Source organism: Carex rostrata, chromosome 33 (assembly GCF_964058835.1).
Source record: "Carex rostrata chromosome 33, lpCarRost1.2, whole genome shotgun sequence".
In the NCBI taxonomy this organism is placed as follows: Eukaryota; Viridiplantae; Streptophyta; class Magnoliopsida; order Poales; family Cyperaceae; genus Carex; species Carex rostrata.
This window is the reverse complement of record NC_135950.1, coordinates 636,137-663,167: the sequence shown is the minus strand read 5'-3', so window position 1 is coordinate 663,167 and position 27,031 is coordinate 636,137. Positions and strand designations below refer to the sequence as shown.

Genomic DNA, 27,031 nt, shown 5'->3' with positions numbered 1-27,031 from the left:
ACCAATTGTAACTTCATCAATACCGCATCCGGAAGGTTAACATATTTGTAATTTAACAAGCTAAGTTATTTAATAATTAGATGAAAAAATAACATCATCAACTGATTAGTATTTAGAATTAATTTTGCAACTAGTTTTATTCTCAATTTCTCATCAACAGGCCAAAATGTAAATAAATTAATGTTTATGAATTTTAAGTATAGGCTACAAATAAAAATTCTAAGGAAGCTGATATGAGTACCCGCACAGTATCCGCACCTAAACTGCCATAACTGCTTGTGGGGACCGCAACTGTTTCAGATTTGTAACTTTTTTTTTTAATATTAATAGGCAAATCTTGAAGTATGTAGTGTACAGAACACAAGTATTTATATCTATATAGTAAACAATGTAAATGATAAATTAATTATTTTTAAATAATCGTACCCGCATCTTTTTTTGAAATTTCTAACGTCGTACTCGCACCTAAACTGCCATAATTACTTGTGAGGACTGAAAATAATCATACCCGCACCGCAACCGTTTCAGATCTGTAAATTTTTTTTAAAATATTAATAGGCAAATCTTGAAGTATGTAGTCCAAAGAACACAAGTATTTATATCTATATAGTAAACAATGTAAACGATAAATTAATTATTTTTAAATAATCGTACCCGCACCTTTTTTTGAAATTTCTGACGTCGTACCCGCTCCTAAACTGCCATAATTACTTGTGAGGACTGAAATTAATCGTACCCGCACTTTTTTTTTGAAATTTCTGACGTCGTACCCGCATTAGGAACCACTTAAATGGCATGGGGGAACCATAACTGCATGTGGGGACTGAAAGTATTTATATCTATACTACGCTGTGCTTACAGCAATCTCAAAAAGTGTTTATAACTATACAGTTATCATAAAATGAAAATTATTTATCTTGTATGCATAAATCATCTAAAAAATACACATTTAGATTAATATCCATTCTGATATTGAACAATAAAATGAAAATTATTTATCAGTTCAACATTTTATATATTACAGATGGAAAGTATTAATATCTGTTATAAGTAATGTAGATATATATCCAATCAAGTATTGCTAATGGAGGTGGGGGAAGAGAGAGAGAGAATCTATTTTAGAAAGTCGTTAGTTAGGATGGTCAAATTAGAAGGTTGACTGAGTTGGAAAATATGTGGGTACAGTGAGGGGACGGAGGAGTGGTTTCTCAAATGATTATTCAAATTCTAAATCCTACTCTTATACAAAGGAGGTTCAAATAAATCTAACCTGGAATCTCATTGTCACCATGCATTTTTTTTTTATGTTGGCGTTCTTTTGCAAATAAAAAGCATTTTCGTTGCATTTTTCTAATAGCCAATGAAAAAAGTTTAATTCAATTGAACTATACTAGTTGCCTCAGGAGTTGGTCCCGAAAAAAAACATGTTGACTCGACAACTTGTAAAAAATTTCATAGAATTTGGAATAAAAGAATAAATATGGGCCCAATATATAATATGTCTTCTTTGATGGTGCTCATGCAAGAATCTATTTTGAAATGCTTTGTTACTTTCAGTTCAACTGGTACAACTCATCTGCAGTAAAAAGAAAAAAAGAAAAGAAAAAAGGGAATTACAATGTGAAGGAAAGTTATGAAATGCTATTAAATTAAACAGAATACCACCCCTCACGTCTACAGTGTGTCTAAACGGAATCGAAGGCATGGAAGTTGATAGTCGTGCAAAGAAACAATACACGATGGATTGGCAGTCATGGAGAATTCGAGCAATTGACACATCTTGGCCACACACGATGTTCTTTTGCCCTGTGGCAAGAGCAACCTGGTTCACCTTTAACTTGGCGTTACAGGTAGATATATAGTTTACCACTTGATTTTACCGCAACTTTGTTGATGATAGCAGAGGTTGGGGCTAAAAAGTCAGCAAATACACTGCAATGCATATGGAAGTCGAGAAATGAATACATCTTCACAGAGAAAGAACTGAGCCAAAGGCAATCAACATAAGAGACAGAGTAACGTACTGGTCAGTACCTACTGGTACAGTACCACTAACAGGGGATAAATATTTCCCCGTTCTTTTAAATGCATGTACTTGGCTGGTGCAGCTAGACGGATCTTGGGACGTGCAACACAGAGCCGGAACAGGAGTATTATGCTACGACCAGGGAGGAAGAAGGCTAATCCACACAAAATTTCAAGCGACCAAGGTTTTGACACCATTAATTCCAAGCTGAAGCGCTCACACTACTGGATGCGCTGCTGACATATGTTCTCAATGCTCAGAGGGATCAACACTACATGCTATGCTCAGACTGTCAACCGTAGGTAAAAAAATATTATATAAATTAATTTATAACTTATTTTATTTATTTATTTTTAATTATATTTTTGACCGCTTGACTTATTGAAGTTTACAATAAGTGACCACCACATCACTATTACATTCAAAAATCTATCAATGAATTCAACAAAAGTAGTAAAAAAATAAGAAAACTAAGTAATAACAACAATGTAAGAGAAAAAATAGTTGTTGGTGGAACTAGAAATAATGTCAACTAGAGACGATAACATCTGTCCTGAAGAGTATATCAATCACTGCAGATTCATTAGTGTCAGAAAGACAATCAAATGCCATTGATTCAATATAATCTGACCATTAACTACAAAAACATATCATACTAAGACATAAAAATCTAACAGAGAGCAAAGTGATAGCCTCTCAAACATAGAAATTTATCAAAATGTCACCAAAAAAGCTTCATACAACTGGAGCATGAGGGAGCACTATTCATGCATCAACACCGCTCTCTTCATCACTATTGTTTTCTTAATCACTATTGTTTTCTTCATCGTCATCATCGCTTTCTTCATCGCCATTGTTCTCTTCATCATCATCGGTCTCTTCATTAAAATACTTGAGAACAAGTTTACATTTCTCTGATAACTTGGGAAACAACTTGAGCTCCTCAAAAACTACAATGGCTTCCCCTAAGTCAGTGACATGGAATTCCTCTAACAGAGGTGCAGTGCTTAACACAAGTTTCGCAAATTCTAGCATTGACTCGGCCCTTTCCGACCCAGGGTCATCAAAACACATAATGTTCACAACCTTCAAGCATTTAAACAAGCAATATGGGATTGCTTTTGATTCCCACAAACCTTGAACATACGGTGGATCAACAAAGTCCAAACACTAAAGTTGGAAACAAAAAATGAAGCCCTGTCAGTGGTATGATTAGGCAATAGTATTAGATAGAATGATTTAACTAATTTTTCAGTAACATATGATTATGTTGATCAAATCCAAGCACCAACATTACAAATATTTTTTACTAATATGGAGGAGCTATTGATGTTTAGTTTTTTAACAAGGAGGGAGTTGTTTGTAGAATATATGTAGGGAAGTATGGAGGTCAATAAGCTTATATGTAGCAATTTTACTTAAAATCCAACACAAGAACAGGAAATTTTTACAAAAGAATGGGGCTCAATACATGTACATACCAGAATGTGTTCAAAATATTATTCAGTTTCCTTGCCTACATGCTACAATATTATTTAAATTTATAAAATATTATTCAGTTTTGCCCAAAATTATATTGGTTCAATTGACCCCCATTCGAGCATTCAGTTTTGCACAAAAATATAAAAAATAATATAAAACATCAATAGAAAAGTTTATTAAATAATATATAAAAAATAGAGAAGTAGTGGACCTCTATACGGAGTTCTTTTAAGTTCGGTGCATTTTGAAACAAGCAAAGAGCTGGCGCAATCTCATTCAGGCCACTAATTAAATCCACAGAAATCTCAGACAAATGATTGAACATTGCTGGAAGATTATTTGGAATGGGTCCCATGGCCAAGTACTTGCAAAGAAAGTAGAAGAAATCATAAAAATCAAGCCAAATTGAAAGGTCATATATTATTACAGTATGAGACAAATCTATGATGGTCGGATGTGTCAACACTATAGTACAACATGTACATACATACCAGAATGTCTTCAACTCGTATCTATTGATTCCATCACCTTTTTCTGTATTAAGTGCAGTGTTTGAGGCTTAATTTACTAGAATATAACCAGTATGTATGCAAGTTTTATATTGATGGTATCACGAGGGATAGGTATGCTAATATCATTGTAAATTTTTTTAACCATATATCAAACTTACATCAATGAATTCACCACGTATCTTTAGCTTTTGAATGTTAGAAAGATGACCAAGAGCACGTGTAAAGTTGCTTTCCTTCCCATCTTTTGCCGCGCTGAACTCTTGAAAATCACCAAAGAGACAAATGCTTCCCTCGACCAATTTTGGGGTTTCCAAACATATATCATGAAAATCACCAATGATTTTCATAAAAGTGAGTTTTGGTGCAAGGATACGAAGGCAACCTTCTTGGGAAAAATAATTAAGATCCAAGTGTTCAAGTAAAGGGCAACTTGAAACCAATTTCTCTATACCAAACCCCGGCAAATTAAAATGAGATAGGCAAAGGGTGTGTAACAGAGTAAAGCCATTGCAAGAAAAGAAGCGGGAAGGAATCACGCATTTATTGGAGGCATACTCACTGACAAGCTTGAATATTTGAATTGGACCCTGGTGAACCCGTAGTACCTTGTCGACCAATTCAATAAGCCTAGACTTTGTATTTTTTTCTTCAAACACCAAATTTGGATATGAAGTCCATGAATCCTTCCACCTGCTCGAGAGGATGCTTGCTCTTACCGCCTCTTTGAGTGACAGTTCAGCTAGAATTTTCTCTTTTATATCAGCAGGCAGGTTGCTGATATAATCACTATTTACATTGATATCAGCACGGTTTCTTTTAGGCTGAGGTCCATCCATTGAAAACTTGAGTCAATTTCAACCTGCAGTCAGCATTAGAATACTGAATCAAGTTTTAAAAAATAGAAGCCTCAGACTTTAAGCAACTTCAATTTCACAACTTAATTTTTACACAGATCAGAGAGGGGGGTTTAATTTCAGAACTCAATTTTTAACGACTTGAAGTAATGGAAGTCTCAATATGAAACAATTGATCAAAACAGATTTCAAGGGTTTGATTTTCACATTCCAAACCACAAGCAAAGAGACAGCAAAGCTCAGCCCACAAAGCTCGAAAATGAAAAAAAAAAAAAAAAATCAAAGCCTTGGATAACTTACGGGAAATTTCAATTTCTTCAACCCGCTTGACGCCCACAAGCGACAGTAAGCAACAGGGACACAAAGAATCCTTAAATTCGAACCCAGAAGGAAGTGTGGAGAGATTGTTCAAAAACCTAGAACGAGAGAGGCGGAAGGACGGGTCTGAGCGGGAGAAGGGAAAGGGCGATAGGTAATGTGGGGTAGGGTCCGCATGTAAGAGAGAGAAATAAGAGAAAAGGTTGTGTAGTCTAGTCTAGTCTTTGATGTGCTTCAAGTCTGACATAGGAGCCCACATGTCAATGAGTTATATTCTGGAGGACCCTAAAGTTGAATGGGGGCATGCTTTGCTTTCACGTGCCTCGTTGCCAAAATGAAATGGCAAACAACTTGGCACGATTGGGAAGCACACAGGGATGGGAATACAACGGTTACACGTTTCCAATGTTTCATCACTCTGTTCTACCTGACTCTACAAATGTTTGAAGGATTAGGATAGATAGAGGGGAAAAAGTAAGGTGTATTTTCTTCTTAAATGGTTTCTGAGTATGAAAAATGCTGTTTAGAAGCATACCAATGTAAAACCTGGCCTCTCTTGAAGAGGTCCGTATCAGTAAAGTTTTGCCTAAGGGCTTTTGACGCAAAAAAAAAAAAAAAAAAAAAAAAAATTCTTTATTGAGATGCTGTTAGTTGTTGATTAATGAAGTTTATTTTAGTTTAATTGTTGTAGCTTATTTAAATTAAATTAAACGTTATAATTATTATTACGTTTATATTTTCTATATATCCATTTGTATTCATTATTGTTAACTTGTTATAATTTATTAGCATTTAAATTATCTAAATTTATTTTACTACCCAGGTATCAAATTTGAAATTTGAAATTTTCAATAGCCCTTGTTTAATTATTTATGCTTGTATGTTGGGTTTTATTATCTGAAATAAAATTTAAAAATTTACTCCTTCAAAAAATTGTTTTAGTTAATCATTACTAATTAATTATTGTTTATCAATAATTAACCGATTTAAAATTTGGGTTATCACACCTGAAGTTGAGGGTCATCATACCAGACATATCAAATTTTTCCATTACAAATTTTTGTTACAAACTTACAATGTCAAATGTACCGCACATATAAATACATTTTTAGAAAATCGTTATATTTGTCTATGAATTATTTCTTTGTACGGGATATACACCTGATTTATATTTTATACCTTAAAAATATTCCTTAAAAGAAGAGGACTTTAAAATCATAAAGTGCAGAAACAAAAAATAAATAGAAATAGTAGCATTAATTCCTTTTAATTAATGTACCAATCCATATATATCTGGCTGTCAAGACAAGATTGTCAAATTTTGAAAAATTTAGAGAGAACTTGTCAAAGTCTTATTTACCAAATTTCGTTGACCTCTGAATTCAAATTAAAAACGCAGGACCACAGAACTATTGGCAGCTAAGGGTGACAAGCCCAAATCATCATATCAAATTCAGTGCTGGTTTCTGATGAGCAAACCGTGTTCATTGGCACATGAGATAAATAAACGATACGAGATGATGCACTAAAACATGTATTAGACTACGTCAAAGCCAACCATCAAGAGGTACAATTATCAAGCTAGCTGGTATATCTGGATTGGCACCACTAAGAAATAATTGAGATTGAAAGTCAGATATTCAGTAAATGAACTTCTTGTCATGGACCCCGTTGTTACTAATGGAACTTTAAACCTGGCTTGTTGCTTCAAACTACCTGTTACTTTATTAATTTATATTAATTTATCTTAGTACACAGTACTGCTACTTTTCAGGCACCAGTTAGTTCGTATGAATATTGAGTGCTGTGTACTGGTAAGAGCCAGACTGTCTGTTTGGTTTCTACTAGGATATGCTACCACTCTGTGCTCAATCAAACTTGGTTCTAAATTGATTTCATACAGGATATAGATGATATTGATGTCCACTATAATAAAAAAATAGTGCAACAAAAGCATACAAATACATGAAACATTATATCTTTGTTATCTTCATGCATCACCATCACTCTCTTCTTCATCATCGCTCTCTTCATCCCTGAGAAGAACGAGTTTACACTTCTCTGATAACTTGGGCAACAACTTGAGCTCCTCAAAAACTCCAATGTCATACCCTAAGGCAGTGACACGGAATTCCTCTAACGCGGTGCTTGACACAAGCTGTCCAAACTCTAAAATTGACTTGGCCTTTCGTGAGAGTAACTCAGGGTCCCGATGATAGAAAACATTCACATCCTCCAGATGCTTAAACAAGCAGTCTAGGATTGCTTTAGATTCCTGCAAACCTTGAACACGCAGTGGAAAAAGAGAGTTGCATACCTGAAAAATGGAATTAAAAAAAAAGCCCCGTTAGTGGTATCAATAGGAAGAATGAAAGCCAGATAGAAAGATTTAACTTATTTGCAGGTAATATATGATTATGTTCATCCAATCCATGCACCAACTTTATATAAATTAGTACGGACCAGTTTATTTTTTTTAACAACTATGTGAGTCAATGTATACATAGAAGCTATTGAAGTTTATTTTTTGAACAAGTAGGGAGTAGTCATTTTTAGAAAATATGTAGGAAAGTCAGAACTTTTCTGAGCTTTACCTAAAATTCAATACATCACCATGAAATTATTACAAAAGAATGGAGCTCAGTTGACCTGACCCCCATTCTTGCCTAGTAATTAATTGGTAGCTCTGTAATTCTTTCAAGTTTCCCTGCCTAGCTACAGGATCACTTTAAAAGATTTGAAATTAATTGATCATTTAGTTTTACTTTTACCCAAAAAGTAATAGAAAAAAGTAAATAGAATAGAAGAATGATTAAATCATATATATAAATTTCAGACAAGTAGTGAATCACCTCTATATGGAGTAATTTTAAGTTGGGTGCATTTTCAAACAAGCAAAGAGCAGTCACAATCTCATCCAGGGAAATCATTAGTTGCACATAAATCTCTGTCAAATGAGGGAACATAGATGGAAGATTCTCTGGATTTGGTCCCATGGACAAGTACTTGCAAAGAAAGTAGAAGAAATCATAAACATCTAGCCAAATAATAAGGTCATATATTATTGAAGTATCAGACAAATCTGTGACAACCGGATGTGTCAACACTACAATACAACATGTACATACCAGAATGTGTTCGACTCTTATCTATTGATTCTATCACCGTTTTCTAGTGCAGTGTTTGAGGCTTAATTTACTAGAATATAACCATTATGTACCAAAGTTCTATATTGATAGTATTACAAGGGATAGGTACACTAATATCATTGTAAAAAATTTAACCATATATCAAACTTACATTAATGAATTCACCACGTATATCTAGCTTTTGAATGTTAGAAAGATGACCAAGAGCACGTGTAATGTTGCTTTCCGCCCCATCTTTTCCGGCACTGAACTCTTGATAATCTCCAGTTTCTTCAAATAGACAAATGCTTCCCTCGACCAATTTTGGAGCTTCCAAACTTATATCTTGAAAATCACCATTGATAGCCAAAAAAGTGAGTTTTGGTGCAAGGATACGAAGGCAACCTTGCTGGAAAAAATTAGCAAGTTCCAAGTGTTCTAGTAAAGGGCAACTCGAAACCAATTTCTCTATATCAAACTCCGACAAATTAAAATAAGATAGGCAAAGGGTGTGTAGCAGAGTAAAGCCATTGAAAAACAGAGGAACATTGATACTGCAACCTGACAGGCAAACAGATTTCAATGTATTGCAAGAAAAGAAGCACGAAGGAATTTTTCCATTCATCCTGCTAAAATTTAGATCAAGATGCTCAATTTCATTTGTAGATAAGATGAGCATCCAGCGACCAATTGCCTCAATGCAGGCATGCTGACTGACAAGCTTGAATTTTTGAATCGGACCCCGGTGAACCCGTAGTACCTTGTCAACCAATTCAATAAGCCTAGGCTCTGTAGATTCTTCTTCAAACGGAAAATCTGGAAACACCAAATTTGGAAGTGAAGTCCATGAATCCTTCCAAGTTCTGGAGAGGATGCTTGTTCTGACCGCCTCTTTGAGTGAAAGTTCAGCTAGAATTTTCTCTTGTATATTATCAGGCAGCTTGCTGATATAATCATCCATTGAAAACTTGAGTAAATTTCAACCTGAAGGAGAGGCAGCATCAGAATACTTTTTGTGGTTATAAAAAATAAAAGCCGCAGATTACTATTAATCAAGAAGAGTGGCACATAGTTAAAAGCATATCAATATTTACTCAACAAGTAACACACTATTCATCTCACTAAACAAAATAGGGTCTACAATTCATCACATTAAGCATATTGAGGGGTTGATTTTCACATTCCAAACCACAAGCAAATAGCAACAAAGCTCAGCCCACAAAGCTCGAAAATGAAAAGAAAGAATTCAAAGCCTTCGATAACTCACCGGAAATTTCTTCAACCCACTTGACGGCCACACGTGACAGTAAGCAGGAGGGACACAAAGAATCCTTAACCGGTTGTGAGCAAAGTCGCAACTCAAGATGAAAGAGGGGAGAAAACTCTAACCGGGTTTGAAGTTGGAAAAATTCGAACCCACAAGAAAGTGTGACAGAGAGGTAAAGAGATTGTTCTCATCCGAGAGAGAGAGAACGAGGGTTTTTATCCGGAAGAGAGAAAAATCTGAAGAGAGGGAGAGAGAGGAGTGACGGGACGGGACGGGACGGGACAGAGGGAGAGAGAAGCTGGAGCTAAAGGAGATTTGAGGGGTTTTGGTTTCCTTCTCTGGGAAGGAACAAAACAAACGAATGGGTTTTGCTGGGGCCCGCTGTCATTGAAAGAGAGGTAAAAGGAAATGGAGAGACAGGAGATGAGTTCAATTCTGTGTGGTCATTCGTGCGTCGGGTTGTTTTATTGTATTCTTTTAAGTTGTAATCAATTTATTATTATATAATTCAATTCTGATTGAATTTAAAGTTCCAGTTTAGATTCCATTCATTGATAATTTTGATCCATCTATTTTAAGTTATTTGATCTGATTAGGTTTTATTTATTAGTTAATCATTTAAGATATCAACAAAATTTTCACAAAAAAAAAATGTTACGATAAAACTTACATTTTCACGAAAATAATTGGAAGGCTATTTTAAAAAAAATATATTAAGTAGTGAATATCTTTTAAGGGAGAGAAACATAACATCCTAAATTTGAATTTGTATTTTATACTATTGTAGAAACACAAGGCAATAATAAAATTGGAAGCCTTTGAAAAAAAATTATAAAATATAATATGTTATAAGATATCAGAATTGTTTTTTTTTCTATAATGAAGAAAATACACTAAATAAGTGTGATTTACACTGTACAATATACATGTTTGACTTTGTATAATGTTAATTTTTTTTTTAAGATTTCATATGTAAAACTAAATTGTATAAAAAGAAGAAAAATAATAAAATATGCACTTGTGCAACTTTCTATGTGCGCCATCAATTACTAGAGGTTATAGACTCTTTTCTCTTGCTATAGGTCGTCTCTCTCTCATTAAATGCAAGAAAATAGATGAATAATAAAAGCGAAGTGAAGGGTAAGAGAAAAATTCAATGCTGGACAAAGCAAAGACTAAAGACGAGCATTCACAGATGAAATTCACATCAAAGTTAAAATGACAAAATCACCATGTTAACTATATTCATGTTTTTATATTTTCTTCCAACACTTTAAAATGACAAAAACACCATGTTTGTTTCATTGAACTATTCTACTCGTTTAGGTGATATAATAAGATGATTCCCTTTTCTTTTTGGACATGTAAGAGAAATTGATCCAACTTTTATACGAGGAATAAGTTCAACTTACACTCATCTTTTTTAAAAAAAAAAAAAGATAGAAACTAAGCCAAGATAAAAAAAAAAATGAAAGTCAATAATTTCAAGTTAAGATTTATTATGACTGAATGCAGTTGCTTGAACAATATTCTTATACAGTGGGAGCTGATATTGAGACAGAATTAGTTTATTAAAGTTTTTATCTAGTAAAGCAAATAATTTATGTCCCCTAATTAGTTTCATAAAATTTCCAATCTAATTACTAGTCAATAGAAATCCACACAATTAAAAATTATCGATAAAAAACATCAATTTTATTAGGGGGAATTACATATATACCACTCAAAAACATTGAAATTACATATTTACCACCCTAAATTCTATAATTACATATATACCACTCAAAAACATTGAAATTACATATTTACCACTCTAAATTCTATAATTACACATTTACCATTCTAAATCCAAAGAACTCACATATTTATCCAACTAATCCAAAACTGAGACTAATTATATTTAATATTATATAAAATATAATTAACGACTTAATGATTTTCCTTCTTCTTTCCCGCTTTTTTTTACTGCCAAAATTGTGACTCTATCTTCCTGCACACTAAAAACTCCATCTCTCCCATTCTCAAAAAAAAAGAAAAACGAAATGAGATATGTACCAGTATGGTGGGAATCATAGTAATTGGATAATTATTTAATAGAATCAATACAAGATAATTTTCAAATATGGAGGCTGCTAAGAATACATCTTATCTTGCATGCATGTGCTTAGACGAGTGTATCAGATGAAAATAGAACCTAAAAGCTATACTCGTATTTAGCTGGTTTTCTTGATTAATTATAGTTTTTAGAATATTAAACATAATTAATCTGAGTTTTGGATATATTTGATATATGTTAAAATTATATTGGATAAATATGTGAGTTCTTTGAATTTAGAATGGTAAATATATAATTATAGAATTTAGAGTGGTAAATATGTAATTTCAATGTTTTTGAGTGGTATATATGTAATTATAGAATTTAGGGTGGTAAATATGTAATTTCAATGTTTTTGAGTGGTATATATGTAATTCCCCCATTTTATTAAGACAGACAGAAAACAAGACCTCAACACCCGACATTTTTATTTTTACCCTTTTTTAAAATTATTTTAATTAAAATAACCAAGATCTGATCAGAATTTTAAAAATACCCAAACCGTGGAATAAATCCACGGTTCTGAGTTTTTATTCAAAACCGTGGAATAAATTCACGGTTTTGAATTAAAATTCAGAACCGCGGATTTATTCCACGGTTTTGAATTAAAAATCAGGACCGTGGAAAAAATCCACGGTTCTGCCTTTTTTTTTTTTTTGGCGGATCTCTTCCTCTCTTCTGTCTCTTCTCTCTTGTCTCCGTGAAACCCCACCCCAACCCACCCGACCCCCCTCTCTGTCCCCATCTCTCTCGGTGAAGCCCCACACCACCCCACTCCGGCCCCCTCTCTCCTTTCCGCCCCACACCACCCACCTCCGCCCCCTCTCTCTTTTCCGCCCCACCACCACCCACCTCCGCCCCCTCTCTCTTTTCCGCCCCACACCACCCCACCCCTGCCCCTCTCATCTTTACTATCTCTGAGGCGACGAGCCACCAGCCGAACCGCAGTGTTCAAGCTATCTTGAGTAAAGGTAAACCCCTCTCTCAAATTTTTGGTATTTGATCGAATTGATTAGTTATCGAGTTGGGTTGTTGATTTTCCCGACTCGATCAATTGATGATTGCTTATGCGACTTATGTCGATCGATTTATTTCGAGAAAACCGTAGAATATATAATGATTAATTATCGAGTGCGGGTTGTTGATTTTCCCGATTGGATCGAATTGGTCAACTCCTTTTTGATTTTCCGCGTTTTCAAATTAAAATTAGGACCATGAATTTTTTTTACGTTTTGGGTATTTTTAAAAGTAGCCAACCTCTATATAATATAATATAATATAATATATGTATATATAATATAATGTAATATATGTATTGTGATTAATTAGTTGAATTTCTTTATTTCTTACATGTTACGGTGAAATACTAAAATTATGTTGTTGAGTAATTATTTTTAAGAGAATTTTTTGTGATCTTATTAAGTGTAAGATTAATTAAAATGACTTCTAATTTATTATATAGTTACAAATATTTATATCCTAACCGTGTGACTGTATATATATAAACCATTGTAATAGTTAACTAATAAATTAAAAATATTGAATTCTCTTAAGGACAAACTAAAAATCATAAAAGAACCATGGAAAAAAATGAGTTCACTTGATTGTTAACATAAATTTGTGTGGAATAAAAAAAATCTAGTTGAACCTTGCTTATATCTACATAACAAATACAATAACTCTTTAACATTTTATTTAATAATAGTTAGGAACGAAATGACCCATATTAAATGGCAACCCATATTTATATACATAACGATGTCTAACGTAGGATGGCTAGGGGACGACCTAGGAGACCACCACCACCCGACCCTGTTGATGAGCCCATTTCCGAGAACAGCAAGGACCATTTCAGTCCTTTATTATGGATGCCTCACGATGAGCACCGAGTCTCACTGGCATCTGTTGAGGTACTTGATTACTTTTTTCTTTTGTTTTTTTAAGATTAAATTTTGTCTAGGTCTCGTATTTTCATGTATTTATGTTATTTATTTTTTTCAACGCAGAATGATGACATTTTAGATGTCAGGAGTCGGCATTATGCTATGAAGTACTATCCGTTGATGGACCAGTATCTGCAAAATTGGGGGTTGTACCATTTGGTCAATATTATGGAGACGCAGAGTAAGGCCATTAATGGGTCTCTCATTGCAGGACTAGTGGAGCGATGGCGCCCAGAGACGCACACGTTTCACTTGCCGTTCGGAGAGATGACAGTGACTCTCCAGGACGTTAGTGCCCTATGGGGTTTTCCCATCCAGGGCATGCCCGTTGGTGGCATATCTGACCCCAAGGATGAGCACACGATTAATGCCAGACTAGAAGATCTGTTGGGAGCCTCGCCAGATATACGAGATAATGGTGGGAGGTCCAAGTACTGTCTGAATAGGAAGAAGTTGCGAACTATGTTTGCGGAAGGAATTGATTGGTCTTCTACGCCAGACGAGGTTCATAGGTACTCATACAAACTATTCTAGATATATTTATTTTGTACCCTATTTCAGAGGTATACATACAAACTTTATAATTTCGACATTACAGATACACACGGGGCTTCGTGATGGACCTATTTGGTTCTGTCATGTTCGCTGATGCAAGTGGTGATGCCATCCCGATGATGTATCTAGAGCTGCTGCGAGATCTTCAACCGAAAGAAAAGTACAACTGGGGTGGGGCTGTCCTAGCACATCTTTACTCCAATTTGTGCCAGAGTTGCAAGGTCAGTATGTTCTTGTGTTAATTATTTCACTTGTCATGCACTTACTGTCTTATTTTAATTGTTGAACTTGTCCTTGACAGCTAATATTCTTTAAATTACAGCCGAAAAGTAAGGGCATACACGGGCCGGTACTTCTACTGCAGCATTGGTCATGGTCACGTCTACCAGTGGGGGTACCTGCACCGAATGTCTCGCCAGAGTGGGGAGTGTTAGTTTGTAATAATCTAGAAGTCAATAATACGATAAGTTAATCATAAAGCTTTGTTCATGAATTGAATGTTTATTTATATATCATTTTGTTGCCTTGAGTATTATTGAAATTATGGATCATTTCGAGTTCATGACTGAAATTGTGAAACTCCATAATATAGATAATATATACTCTTAAAAGTCACTGACCAAGGTAATTAGCAGGAACACTAATTACCGCGATAAGGTTAGCATGTGGATTAAAAGATGGTTAAGTTTTACAAACCACCTGACACGAGATGTCATTTTAATCACATGGATACATGTTCTAGGAACATGGTATTTGACAGACCCCGAATGAAACATTAAATAGAATTGTGTTCGTGTCATTTATGTTTTCATTCAGTGTCAAAGTTCTACAGTATGAGGTATTTATCGTTCCCACTAAGAAATATATATGAGTAAGTGTTATCTAACGCTGTCCGTAAAAAGCAGCCATAACGGTAGCATTTCCATATATATAACTTAGCTGAGGAAGTGATAGTCTGCTAAGAATACTATTTGTCCCTCGTATCTCTATACGAGCTATAGCATCACTGGGCCCCTTGATAGAGTTAGATTATCTGCATGCGGTATAATTACAAGAGTAATTATATTTGATAATCTACTCAAGATCAAGAAAAGATACAGTTACCAAGGATGACACACATCTACCTTGAAACTGATCTGATAGCTATGAGACAGAAGAACTGACACAAGTAAATTGTTTACTGGATCGTGATATTGTACAGTACAGCATCATCTGTGTAATTGGATGGTCATGATGTGTTGCCAGATGCCACCCATGACTAACAGAAGTTAAAACAGTTTTAACTTTGTTTACCAACATAACACAGATCCTATTGGGTCACACCATATAGGAGCTACTCGGAGAATCTTACTGATTAATTATAAATTGATTATAATTAATATTAAGATGGTTATAATTAATTATACGTGATATAATTAAATTATAAATGTCATTTAGAATGACAAGCAGAAACAACAGTTAATTTATAAACGTACACGTTACGTTGTATAAAAGTTACCGAACAATAACCGAAAAGAAATATAATTGTACATAACAATTATATATATATGATTTGGAATTTTAATTGTTAATTATGGGCTTGAATTATGGATTTAAAAGCCCAAAATAATCAAAGCCTTAATTAAAATTAAAGGCCCAAAGTCAAAAGCCCAAAATCAAAGCCCAACACTATTCATGCCTTAATGGGCCAAGGGTATTTTGGTCTTTTTCACCCTATGCCGACTTCCCTTGTGTTGACATGTGTCATGTGAGGTGGCAAGGGTATTTTGGTCATTTCACATGATAAAAGGATGAGGTGTCAAGGGCTTTTGGTAAATAGATTTGTTTTGAGGGGTATTTTGGTCTTTTGCCAACCTCCTCAAAAGTCTATAAATAGAGGGGTAGGGGTAGAGAGAAAGACTCACTAATTCACGTGTTAATCTGATTACTTCGTTGATCGGTTTTCCCTCTCTTCCCTGATTTCGGTTATTACGAGATTCGGAAAAATATATTTTTAGATTCTGCGGTATTTCATGTTTTGCTTTATTAGTAAAACGGAATAACTTGCATTCTTAAATATATTTAATCTGTCTCTTTTTTGGTGAATAGTGTTTCTGCAGAATTCCGCGGTTTACGGTATTTCTGGCAGAAGAAGTAAATCGCTCTCCGGTTAGTCCTGGTGGATAACCAATAGAGGTATCACACGTGTGATACTGCGAGTCGATTCCATCCCTGGTGAGGCTCTACTCGCTCGGTCTGCATTCCAACTGAGATTTGGAATCAAGGTATAAATTGTTATATTAATCTATTTAATTTGTAAATAGATTTAATGCTTTAGGAAATCAATTATGGAGTAGATCTGTAAATAGGATTAAACGAATCTTCTTGATTCATTTAATCCGTAGCTTAAGTTAGATGTAAAAATTTTTGTTTTACTCTTTCCGCAGCTTAAGCTAATTAAATGGGTTTGAACCGTTCACGAAAACCCAACAGGGAGAGCCCAATGGTTTTGAATGCCCGGCATTTGGCAAGAAATGGCACGGAAAACACGAGTTCACGAACCAGCCTCATGGAAAGCCAGTAAGTATCAGGCTGGTCCGAAGTCAGATTCAGAGCCTGGGTGACACGCAGGTGATCTGGACTCCGTACCAGGAGCTATACAATGAGGATAATCTGCCGCAGATTGTAGCGAATGATGATGAGGTGTGGCTCTACAGGGGTCCGCTGGTTTGCTTCTGGATAGTGGAGCACCACTATCCAGACAGGGTGCTCCGTCAGTTTGGATATGATCCACTCATCCCTGCAGATCCAGACGTCCCGAGAAATGTGGTCAGGAGTCTACACGGGTACGGGTAAGTTATGGTTTTTAGCATTTTGTACTTAATATTAGTTCTTGCATTTAAATTGTAACTAACATATTAATTACAGTACGGCCCACGCTCATTACCCCGATAAAGATTGGAGTTCGCATTACTTGGTACACTACGATAGGGCAGCGAATATGAGGGACAACTTGTGGCAGACGCCAGCGGATGGGATACAGTTCCAAGGACATCCCCTATTGAGATATCTGGCTTGGTACCTGCGGATCTGCATGGCATCAGTATATCTAGAGGGAGATTACGGTAATTTTCTACGCTCGAAGATATTCGAAGATGATGGTTATACCCCCACTGGCCGGAAAGGGGCTCGCGATGTAAGTAATGCACCTAAGACAACACATTTTTTTATCAACTTTTTTTTATCTTAACTTTGTTTTTTTTAGCTGCTACTAGCGATTAAAGGTGCCGCGCGATCAATCGTCTGTCTTGGAAAACGTGGCTACCGAGCTTTTGGACATGCGATGTTGAACTTGGTTGCCCCCTGCGTTGAGAACCACGGCCACGAGGCAAAGCTAGTCACCATGCTGCGAGATGCCGGAGAGGAAATTGATTGGCGCAGAGTACAAGCCGCCGAGCCCAACGAGCCATTTGTTAGGGCTAGTGAGATGCCACCGGAGCCCTCAGAGCAGCCAGAGTGGGACTACCATCGTCGGGTACTGGGCATATCCGGTTGGCACGCCTTCCTTGATGAGCATGGACGTCCAGTTCTTCCCCAGGTATCTCATTTTTAATTTTATGTCAAATTAGTTAAATTAAGTTAGTTAAAATTTTCTCATTCGGTAAATTAAGATTGAATTGTTGGTATCCTTGCAGGGTCCTGCCTTCATGCCGCCACCGCCTCAGCCGCATGAGCAGCATGACTTTTCGGACCCCCAACCTATGCATGAGTCTCCGAATTTCCAGATCAGCGTTGATCCATCGGTGTATCCATTTGAGCCCACAGACACATCCCTACGTCAGCTGTATCCGGCGAGGGCTCACGATTGGGAGGCCTCTGGTAGCGGGACTCAGCCTGACTATGCGTCCCAGTTTGTGGATTTTGTATTCCATACCCCCCCCCGCCACCGCCAGCTACCCACGAAGCCGAGGATCCATGGAGTACAGCACTCACGATGAGCATAGAGGCCCAGCCCGAGGAGGAGATTACACCAGCTCGTAGAGCGCAGGAAGGAGAACCACAGTGGAATGACTGGCATGTCCGGAATTTTAGTAGGGAAAATAGGGGTAGACCACCTGACCGATATTCGCCTTAGGATTTCCATGGATAGAGAGTTTTCTTATAGTTTTAGTTCAGTTTATTTATGTTATGTTTTATTATGTTTGAGTTTAGTTTTATAGTTTTTGTTTAGTGTAGTTTATCGTTCTATGGTAGTATTTACACAACTATTATTTCATTTGGATTGGTAAGAAATTATTGATGTTTAGAATGTTCAATCAATGTCATCATTTGTATAGAAAATGAAATCTACCATAAATCAATGAGCATATTTTAGTATCTACATAGGCCCCTGGCATTTTTTATATTAATATAATAGTCTTTTTCGGTTAGCAAACTCATTTGTAATTTGAAAAATAATATACATGTATGTAGAATTATAGATAGATCAAGCCATCTTGTTAAACATTAATATTTTGGCAAATATTTTGTTTCATTGTAGAAACTTAGAAATACAGAGGTATGAAAATTATGAAATATTTTGAGGTTATCCAAGGAAATTGAATCCATTTAAAAAAATAAATAATCGTATTTTTAAGTGCTCATTTATTTGGTCTATCTGATTTTTTATTCAAAACCGTGGAATAAATCCACGGTTCTGAATTTTAATTCAAAATCGTGGAATAAATCCACGGTTCTGAATTTTAATTCAAAACCGTGGAATAAATCCACGGTTCTGAATTTTAATTCAAAACGGTGAATTTATTCCACGGTTTTGAATAAAAACTCAGAACCGTGGATTTATTCCACGGTTTGGGTATTTTTAAAATTCTGATCAGATCTTGGTTATTTTAATTAAAATATTTTTAAAAATGGGTAAAAATAAAAATATCGGCCTCAACACCAAATTATAATCACTCTCTCTATCTCAAAGCTCAACTCTTAAGGCCGAGATTTTTATTTTTACCCAATTAAAAAATTATTTTAATAATAATAACCAATATTTATCAAAAAATTTAAAAATACCCAACCCGTGAAATTTTTTCACGGGTTGGAATTTTAATTTCCACCTGTGGAAAAATTCCACGGGCCCAACCTTTTTTTTTTTTTTTTAAAAAAAAAAAACAGAAATTTGTATTTATTTTTTATTTTTTGTATTGAAATATTAGAAATATTGGATATATTTCTTTGAAAATAGATGGAATACAATATAATTTGATTTATTAGAAAGACTGCAACAAATAACCCGGATCAATATTTTTCAGGTCGGATTTTTCGCGGCTGTAAGGAAAATTAATATATTTCTTTATGTGTTATTGGAAAAAAATAAAAATGCTTAGATTCCGAGTTATTGATCCCGGTTCAAAAGTCACTTCTATGTAATCTAGAAAATATTATGATCTTTCTAGTACATTTAATTTATTAAAAGTTATATCTATTTTGAAAAAAAAGAAAAACTTTAATTTATTTAATGATTATTATTCAAAAATAATTCTCAAAATAGATACAACTTTTAATAAATTAAATGTACTAGAAAGATCATAATATTTTCTAGATTACATAGAAGTGACTTTTGAACCGGGATCAATAACTTGGAATCTAAGCATTTTTATTTTTTTCCAATAACACATAAAGAAATATATTAATTTTTCTTACAGCCGCGAAAAATCTGACCTGAAAAATATTGATCCGGGTTATTTGTTACAGTCTTTCTAATAAATCAAAATATATTGTATTTCATCTATTTTCAAAGAAATATATCCAATATTTCTAATATTTCAATACAAAAAATAAAAAATAAATACAAATTTCTGTTTTTTAAAAAAAAAAAAAAAAAAAGGTTGGGCCCGTGGAATTTTTCCACGGGTGGAAATTAAAATTCCTTGGTTATTGTTGTTAAAATAATTTTTTAATTGAGTAAAAATAAAAATCTCGGCTCTTAAGGCCTCAAGACGTCAACCTCAATAGCCAATATTCTCAATATTTTTTCTTCGCTAATTTGTATAATTTCCAACGTAGCCTATGACATTTTACATTGAATTCGATTTATTTGAGAAATATCCAAGCCTTATCTATATTGTCATAAATACTAGCTTTCTCAATAAAGTTCATGTAGTACGGTTTGTAAAGTTCTATAAAAAAATAATTAAATTGCTCATTTAAATTTTGTTTTTAATTAACAAGTGTTTGTAGAGGCGTGAGGGAGAAGACAGAGAGGCAGCAGCGATGACCGATGAGAGAGGCGAAGGGTTTAGATATTTATTTTCAAACTTAACGAGGAGCTGAGGCCTGAGGAGGTCTTAACTGTCAAAGCCCTTGTCTCGTCTCGTCTCGTCTCGTCTCGTTTTCTTGGGAAGTGTTGTTGACAAGATTTTGTAATCATGCTCTGTGGCTCTGTGCTACCCATGCTCTATGCCTACACTTAGACTCAATATGTCAAATTTCACAAGATCGTGTGGCTCTGTGTGTTGACCAGAATTCTAGGTTCCAGCTCTCTGCCTTGAATTCGCATCCTCTGAGATATCTCAAACTTTGCGTGACTTTATGGAAAATCCCAACCGTTTAAATACGTTCTGCACGAATATCAAAGCAAAAATAATACAGCCCCTGCGCTATCACCGAATAGGCACCGGACACGTCGGTCACGCAAAAGTTGAGATATCCCAGAGGATACGCACTCCTCTGCCTTCCGGTCCGATCCCTGCTGGAATCCGTATCACCACCTGAGATTCAAGTCATAGATCTGAACCGTTCTTTTTATGTGGCACGAATCTCAAAGCAGACCCCACAGTAACCGGTTCGTTCTTTTAAATTGCACGTACCTGAGCGGATACACACTCTCCCTGCTGGACTCTTTCATGTATTTAAATTTTTTTTTAAATTATTTGATAATTTTTTGTTGGGTATTTTTATGATATTAAAAAATTAGAAATTTTATGAGAAATTAAAGGGTCTCAGTGAAATAGTATTTTCCAATGTAGCTAACAATGATTAAAAAATATCCTATTCCTACCAGAGAGGCGGAGGTTTTAAATATTTATTTTCAAACTATGAACGACGAGCTGGTCTAAGCCCTTGTCTTGTCTTTGTCTTCTTGAGAAGTGATGTTGGAATCATGCTCTGTGCTATCATGCTCTATGCTTAGATCTAGAGTCGTAGACCCAATTTATCAAATCTCACAAGATTTTATTCGCCGAGAAGAGTATTTTGACGATGCTGTTTTAAACACGAAGTTCTGTTAATTTGGCTTAAATATTCGTTTTCTATTTAGTGCACTAGAAATCAATTATATAAAAAAAAAACAAATTTTGCTTTATAAAAAAAAAAGATAATTTAAAAAAATCTTAAAATCTACATGTAAATGAAGATATCAGACTGATGGTCAAACCTGACATATTAAATTTGTACAAATGTGTTTTGACATTTTTGTTTCAAAACAAGCTCTATTATTTTTGTTGAAATACTCGTTTCGTTGTAATTATGTAGGATGAGAAATCAACTATAAAAAACACAAAATTTGCTTCATAAAAAAAGATAATTTTATAAATTCTCAAAACCAGACATCAAATTTGTACAAATTCCATTATAATTTTGTTACTATGTCAAATGTTTTAAGATCCTTTTTCATGTGTGCTGCACATGTAAGCACATTTTTAGAAAATCATTATGTTTGTTTATGAATTATTTATATGGAATATACACCTAATTTATACCTTAAAAATATTCCTTAAAAAAAAAAGGACTTTATGACTATAAAGTGCACAAACAAAAATAGTAGCATTCCTTTTTGAAGTTTTATTGTACCAATCCATATATATATCTAGCAGCTATCTCAAGTTCTCAACCATGTCTCTCTTTTCTTCTAATTTCTTTTACAAGTGGGCCCACCTAATTTTTAAACATTCGAATTAATTTAGTATAAAGTCAAGCAGTCAAAAAATGATCAAAAAATGAATGCACTAAAATTAATTTATTAACTTTCTAATTTTGACCGCTTGACTTTATACTAAATTAATTCGAATGTTTAAAAATTTCACATGTAGATGCATCACACATAAGGTAGGCGGGTTTCAACGGTTCGGATTCATCATTTGAAATCAATTTTATAAGTTTTAGAGTTAAGCTTACCAAAACTTTGGTGAGCTTAAGAGCACCTAGTTCTACTCTAATGATAATAATAAAAATAATAAATTGGTAGAAATTAGGTGAATCGGATTGAAAAATCGAATTTGTTTGATCACAAGATTGTTTTGTACTTAAAAAAATAATAAAAAAATAATTTGTCAACAATTTATATTTAAACGAATAATTTACTAATACAATATAATATAAACATTCAACTAAAAACACGCTTTTACTACTAAAAACTATATCGAGATGGCTGGATCACTTCATCATCGTTTGTATCGGTGTTGTAAAATATGTCCGTTTAGGCCAATTAATCGGCCGATTAGTCGTTGGCGGTGATCAAACCGTCATGGATTTTTCCGATTAATCGGTCGATTATTTCCAATTATGACCGATTATTCCGATTATTCCCGATTAATCACTTGATGGGACTCTATCCGTTCGACAACCGCATACTGTTATTTACAACACTAGTTTGTATTAATAAAAGAGTAATTACAATGGAGCACTGTGATAACTCATAATTTTGAAGTTGGATTAATTAATGATAAACAATAGTAATATAATAACAATTAACTAAAACATGATTATGGATGAATAAATTTGTCAAAAACTAATAAAAATTTTTAATCAAATGTATAACGGTCTATAATTAATTAAACAAAAAAAAATTAAAATTAAATTCTTGGCAAATTAATAGATCACATAAACTTGAACAAATAGTTAGGACATTTAAACTTAACAAAATGAGCATCAACAATCATCATAAAATAAACTTTTGATTAACGTTTAAAAATAGAAATGAAATTTGCTGACCAGTCAGCAAATTAAATAAACGAATTTGAAGATTTAGAAATTGACTCCATTTCCTTCGTCTATTATTCTTTCCGTTTAATTTCTCTCGTTTTCTTTCCTCCCTGGCGAAGGAAACCATCTCCCTCTCTCTTTGCTTCTATCTCCCACGCCGCACATCGTCATTAAGAACCCTCTAATCTCTACGCCGAGTACGGCTGCGTCAGATCTCTGCCCGAGGTACCCCTACGAACACGTCACAGCCACTTCAAGCTCTCTCTTTTACTCTCTAGGTTTTCTTACTATGGTTTTAACTTTTAACCAATTATAGAGAGGCTTTCATTTGAAATTTGTTCAAATTTGTAAGAGAGAAAGATATCGGTTGTCAACCTTCCTCTTCTAATTAAGAAGAAGAGAAAAGTGAAGCATGCTATGGAGGTTGCTATTTGCTAATGACCGTTGTTAGTATCTTTTAACTCTTCTTTTCCTGTTTATACTTGGTGGTGTTTATATGTTTCATTGATTAGATGTATGTTTTTTGCTACATGCAGCATTGGAGCTAGATAACTTGGACATTGATGATGAAACCGTAAGTTTTATCAAACTCCGTACTTTGCTTTGAATATTGTATTAATTTTATATTAAAAAATTGAAAATGTAAATCGCAGGAAGATAATGGCGATGACGATGAAGAGGAAGATGAAGCTAAAATTACAGAGGCAGAGATGAGAGAAGAGCTGGCTGCTTTAAAGGCAGAAGCTGATTTACCTCTTGAGGAAATACTCAAGGCCTACCCCAAAAAGACTATTAGATGTGAGTCTCATCTTGATTTTTCATTGTTTTAATCTTTTCTATAGTCGATTTTTCTTCTTTGGTGAGTCAAAGGAGCAGCCATTTCGGAGAGATCATGGTTCGACAAACTTTTTAACATTCTGCTGTTTGTTGTTACACATCAATACTGGTGGGATATATAATTTGGTGCTTTGTAGGGTATTAACTACAGTCAAGGTTTTTGAGAAATTTTATATTATATATATTGAGGTCTTGAAATTCTCCCTTTAATATAACTATATAAATGTACACTAAATTATTACAACATACTAATGATTAAATATTCACAGCAAGCGGAGAGATCTTTCAGGTTTTGAGTACTGACACTGATGAGCCTCCTTTTAAGAAGCATAAGACCAATAATGGTGAGATGTTTTATTGTTTTTAATGTTTCAGTTGAACGTTTTTTAGCATTACATGCAAACTTCTTCTATTGTTTAAACTGCAATTAATACCTAAGTTGTGTAACTTTCTGTATTGCTTTAACCAAATCTGTTCATAAATAGGTTTTTGATTTGAATTTGAACAACTTCTTAATTTATATTAGTTCATCAATCTCATCGAAACCTTCCCCAGTTTATCTATTAATTAATTTAATAGTCATGTTGCTTCTAATCACTTTATTCTTTACTTTTCTAACAACTACTCTCTTGTAGTAACGGCCACCGGGTTTCTTGCCGGATCAAACACCCTCGAAATCACAGACTACTCCATCGTGAAGAAAGTAATTAAGACTGGGAACTACATTCAATCTGATATATTTACTGTTGGCGGCTATCAATGGGCGATTGAGTTCTATCCGCAAGGACGAGATTATAGTTCCTCTCATTATATATCAATAGGGGTCAGGCTGATAAATTCCACGAATGTTGTCCAGGCAATGTCGACCCACCGTTTCAAAGACTGGAAGACATTAACATGGTCAACCAACATGGACACCATTAATGCCAATACCTTCTCATCATCGCATACAGGATGTGCTTATTTCTGCTTCATCAAACGGTCCGACTTTGAGACCTCGAGCTATCTGAGAAATGACACGCTTGTGATCAAGACTAATATCTTCGTTGCAAACAACATCTCTAGGTAATAACAGCAACCAATGGAATCTAATGCTGATTGATGTTTCTTTTGAGAACTGCAAATTAATCAGCTGATATTTTATTTTTGTTGCTTTTTATTATGTAATCTGTTTAAGTACCAGTTTGTGTCATCTTCATCTTTTCTAGTTTCAGTTAAAACATCTCCAATTCAACTTGTCTAACTTTTTTTATGGCTGCTAATTTACTAAATCCCGTTGACCTCTAATTTCTTTTTGTGACAATTATATGTATATTATGTGTATATAAAATATTCAACAAAAATTTCACAAAAATAATGTGTTAGACTAAAACTTACATTTTCATTTTCACAAAATAATAGGAAGCCTATTTTCACAAAAAAAAAAGGTAATGAATATATTTTAAGAGAGAAAACATAACATTGTAAAATTTGGACTTTTATATGATAATTGTATTAAACTATTATTATGTCATGATAAAAAAAATATAAGCCCTTTATAAAATTGAAAGCCTTTGAGAAAAAAAATTATAAATATTATATATAATAATATCAGAATTGATTTTTTTATAATGAAATTAAAAAAAACACTTATTCAACACTCTTCAATATATATACATGATTGACTTTGTATTATATTAAAAAAAAAATCATAATATGCAAATTTTATAAAAAGAAGAAAATAAATGAAAGCTGCACTTTGCAACTCTCTATTATGTGCGCTATCAATTACTAGAGGTTATAGATCACTCCAATTCTCCAACTATAAGCTATCTTTCTCTCATTAAATGCAAGAAAAGATATGAGAAGTAAAAGCAAAGTGAAAGATAAGAGCGAAACTAAATAATGTTGGACAGAGCAGAGACAGACCAGCATCCAGAGTTGAAATTCACATCAAAGACCTGCATAAAGTTTAAATGACAAAATCACCTTGTTAATTATATTCATGTTTTTATATTTTCTTCCAACACTTTAAAATGACAAAAACACCATATTATTTCATTCAACTATTCGTTTAGGAAATATAATAAGATGATTTCTTTTTGAACTGGTATGAGAAATTGATACAACTTTTATATGAGGAATAAGTTCAACTTAACTCGTCTCGATTGTTTTTCTTTACAAAAAGAAGAAGTAGTAAACTAAGCCAAGATAAAAAAAATTGTAAATAACTAAAAAAAAGTGAATGAATTTGAAATTAAGATTTATCATGAATGTATATATTTTGTTCAATTCATCTGTCCCAACATATTATTATAGTATAGACAAATACTATATTTACTCCATACAACCTAAGATAAAGCGTGATTTGGTAGGTAGATCAGTAGTATTGCACTGAATCAAAGACCAAGAAGCATGGTACAATTCTCAGACTGAAATGTTTTTTTTATATACTTTTTCTAGGCTGTTGGGAATGTATTTTATTTATGGCCTTAAAACCTAATTACAGATTTCTGCTTTGTAAACTCTTTGTAGTATTTAACTAAGGGAAAATTTGTATGATGGAGCCGGTTCAGTTACGGACAGTTACAGTACGAAACGACACACAATAACTCTCACGTTTTATTTTGTGACTATTCGCATATTATGACTAATATAATTGTTGGTAAAAAATACACAGCACGGCATGAAAATTGTACGTCTTAGTCGACATGTCATGTTTTTTTTTTTTCTAACATTAATTCTTCATTTTAATATTTCAAAGAATCTTTCTATAATTGTTTGGAAACTTCTATAAATTTTCAATAAACAAATTTAAATTAAATTGCTTGACTCGTAAATTTTTTTTTTACCCAATATAGAGAAGTTTCCTGTAAAATTAAGTTACTTGGCTGGTAAATATTATTTTTATCAATATATTTGTTAGCGGGCTATTAGCCACTAACCTTATTTTTTGTTTAAATTTCAATTGGTTAAACGACATTCTTATACAGTGAGAGCTGATATTAAGACAACATAGTTTACTACTGACATAGCACAAGGTGTAAATTTAAATTGGTAGACAGTTTTGCCCTTCCTTAATT

The 27,031-nt window shown here is 33.9% G+C and overlaps 3 protein-coding genes across 4 annotated transcripts; 1 reads left to right on the top strand and 2 right to left on the bottom strand.

The window, feature by feature from the left end:
• Positions 1–2,815: 2,815 nt before the first annotated feature.
• Positions 2,816–5,311, bottom strand: LOC144548659 (F-box/FBD/LRR-repeat protein At1g13570-like). Of its 2 annotated transcripts, XM_078297378.1 has the most exons (4): positions 5,175–5,311; positions 4,179–4,879; positions 3,720–3,872; positions 2,816–3,196 (listed from the first exon to the last, which is right to left on the bottom strand). In XM_078297378.1, exons 2-4 carry the CDS (start codon positions 4,854–4,856, stop codon positions 2,831–2,833), a joined length of 1,197 nt encoding a protein of 398 aa, XP_078153504.1. In that variant the 5' UTR covers positions 4,857–4,879; positions 5,175–5,311; the 3' UTR covers positions 2,816–2,830. The 2 variants fall into 2 exon arrangements, with proteins under 2 accessions (XP_078153504.1, XP_078153505.1); XM_078297379.1 differs by lacking the exon at positions 5,175–5,311 and having other exon boundaries at positions 4,179–4,893.
• A 1,522-nt stretch (positions 5,312–6,833) lies between these two features.
• Positions 6,834–9,747, bottom strand: LOC144548658 (F-box/FBD/LRR-repeat protein At1g13570-like). Its single transcript, XM_078297377.1, has 4 exons — positions 9,588–9,747; positions 8,493–9,304; positions 8,045–8,197; positions 6,834–7,509 (listed from the first exon to the last, which is right to left on the bottom strand). Exons 2-4 carry the CDS (start codon positions 9,279–9,281, stop codon positions 7,183–7,185), a joined length of 1,269 nt encoding a protein of 422 aa, XP_078153503.1. The 5' UTR covers positions 9,282–9,304; positions 9,588–9,747; the 3' UTR covers positions 6,834–7,182.
• Positions 9,748–13,454: 3,707 nt separating this feature from the next.
• LOC144548279 (serine/threonine-protein phosphatase 7 long form homolog) lies at positions 13,455–18,542 on the top strand. The gene is made up of 7 exons (XM_078296964.1): positions 13,455–13,592; positions 13,689–14,137; positions 14,224–14,401; positions 16,653–17,011; positions 17,088–17,355; positions 17,425–17,757; positions 17,855–18,542. The coding sequence occupies exons 1-7, from the start codon at positions 13,455–13,457 to the stop codon at positions 18,155–18,157; spliced, it is 2,028 nt and encodes a 675-aa protein (XP_078153090.1). The 3' UTR covers positions 18,158–18,542.
• Positions 18,543–27,031: the final 8,489 nt, after the last annotated feature.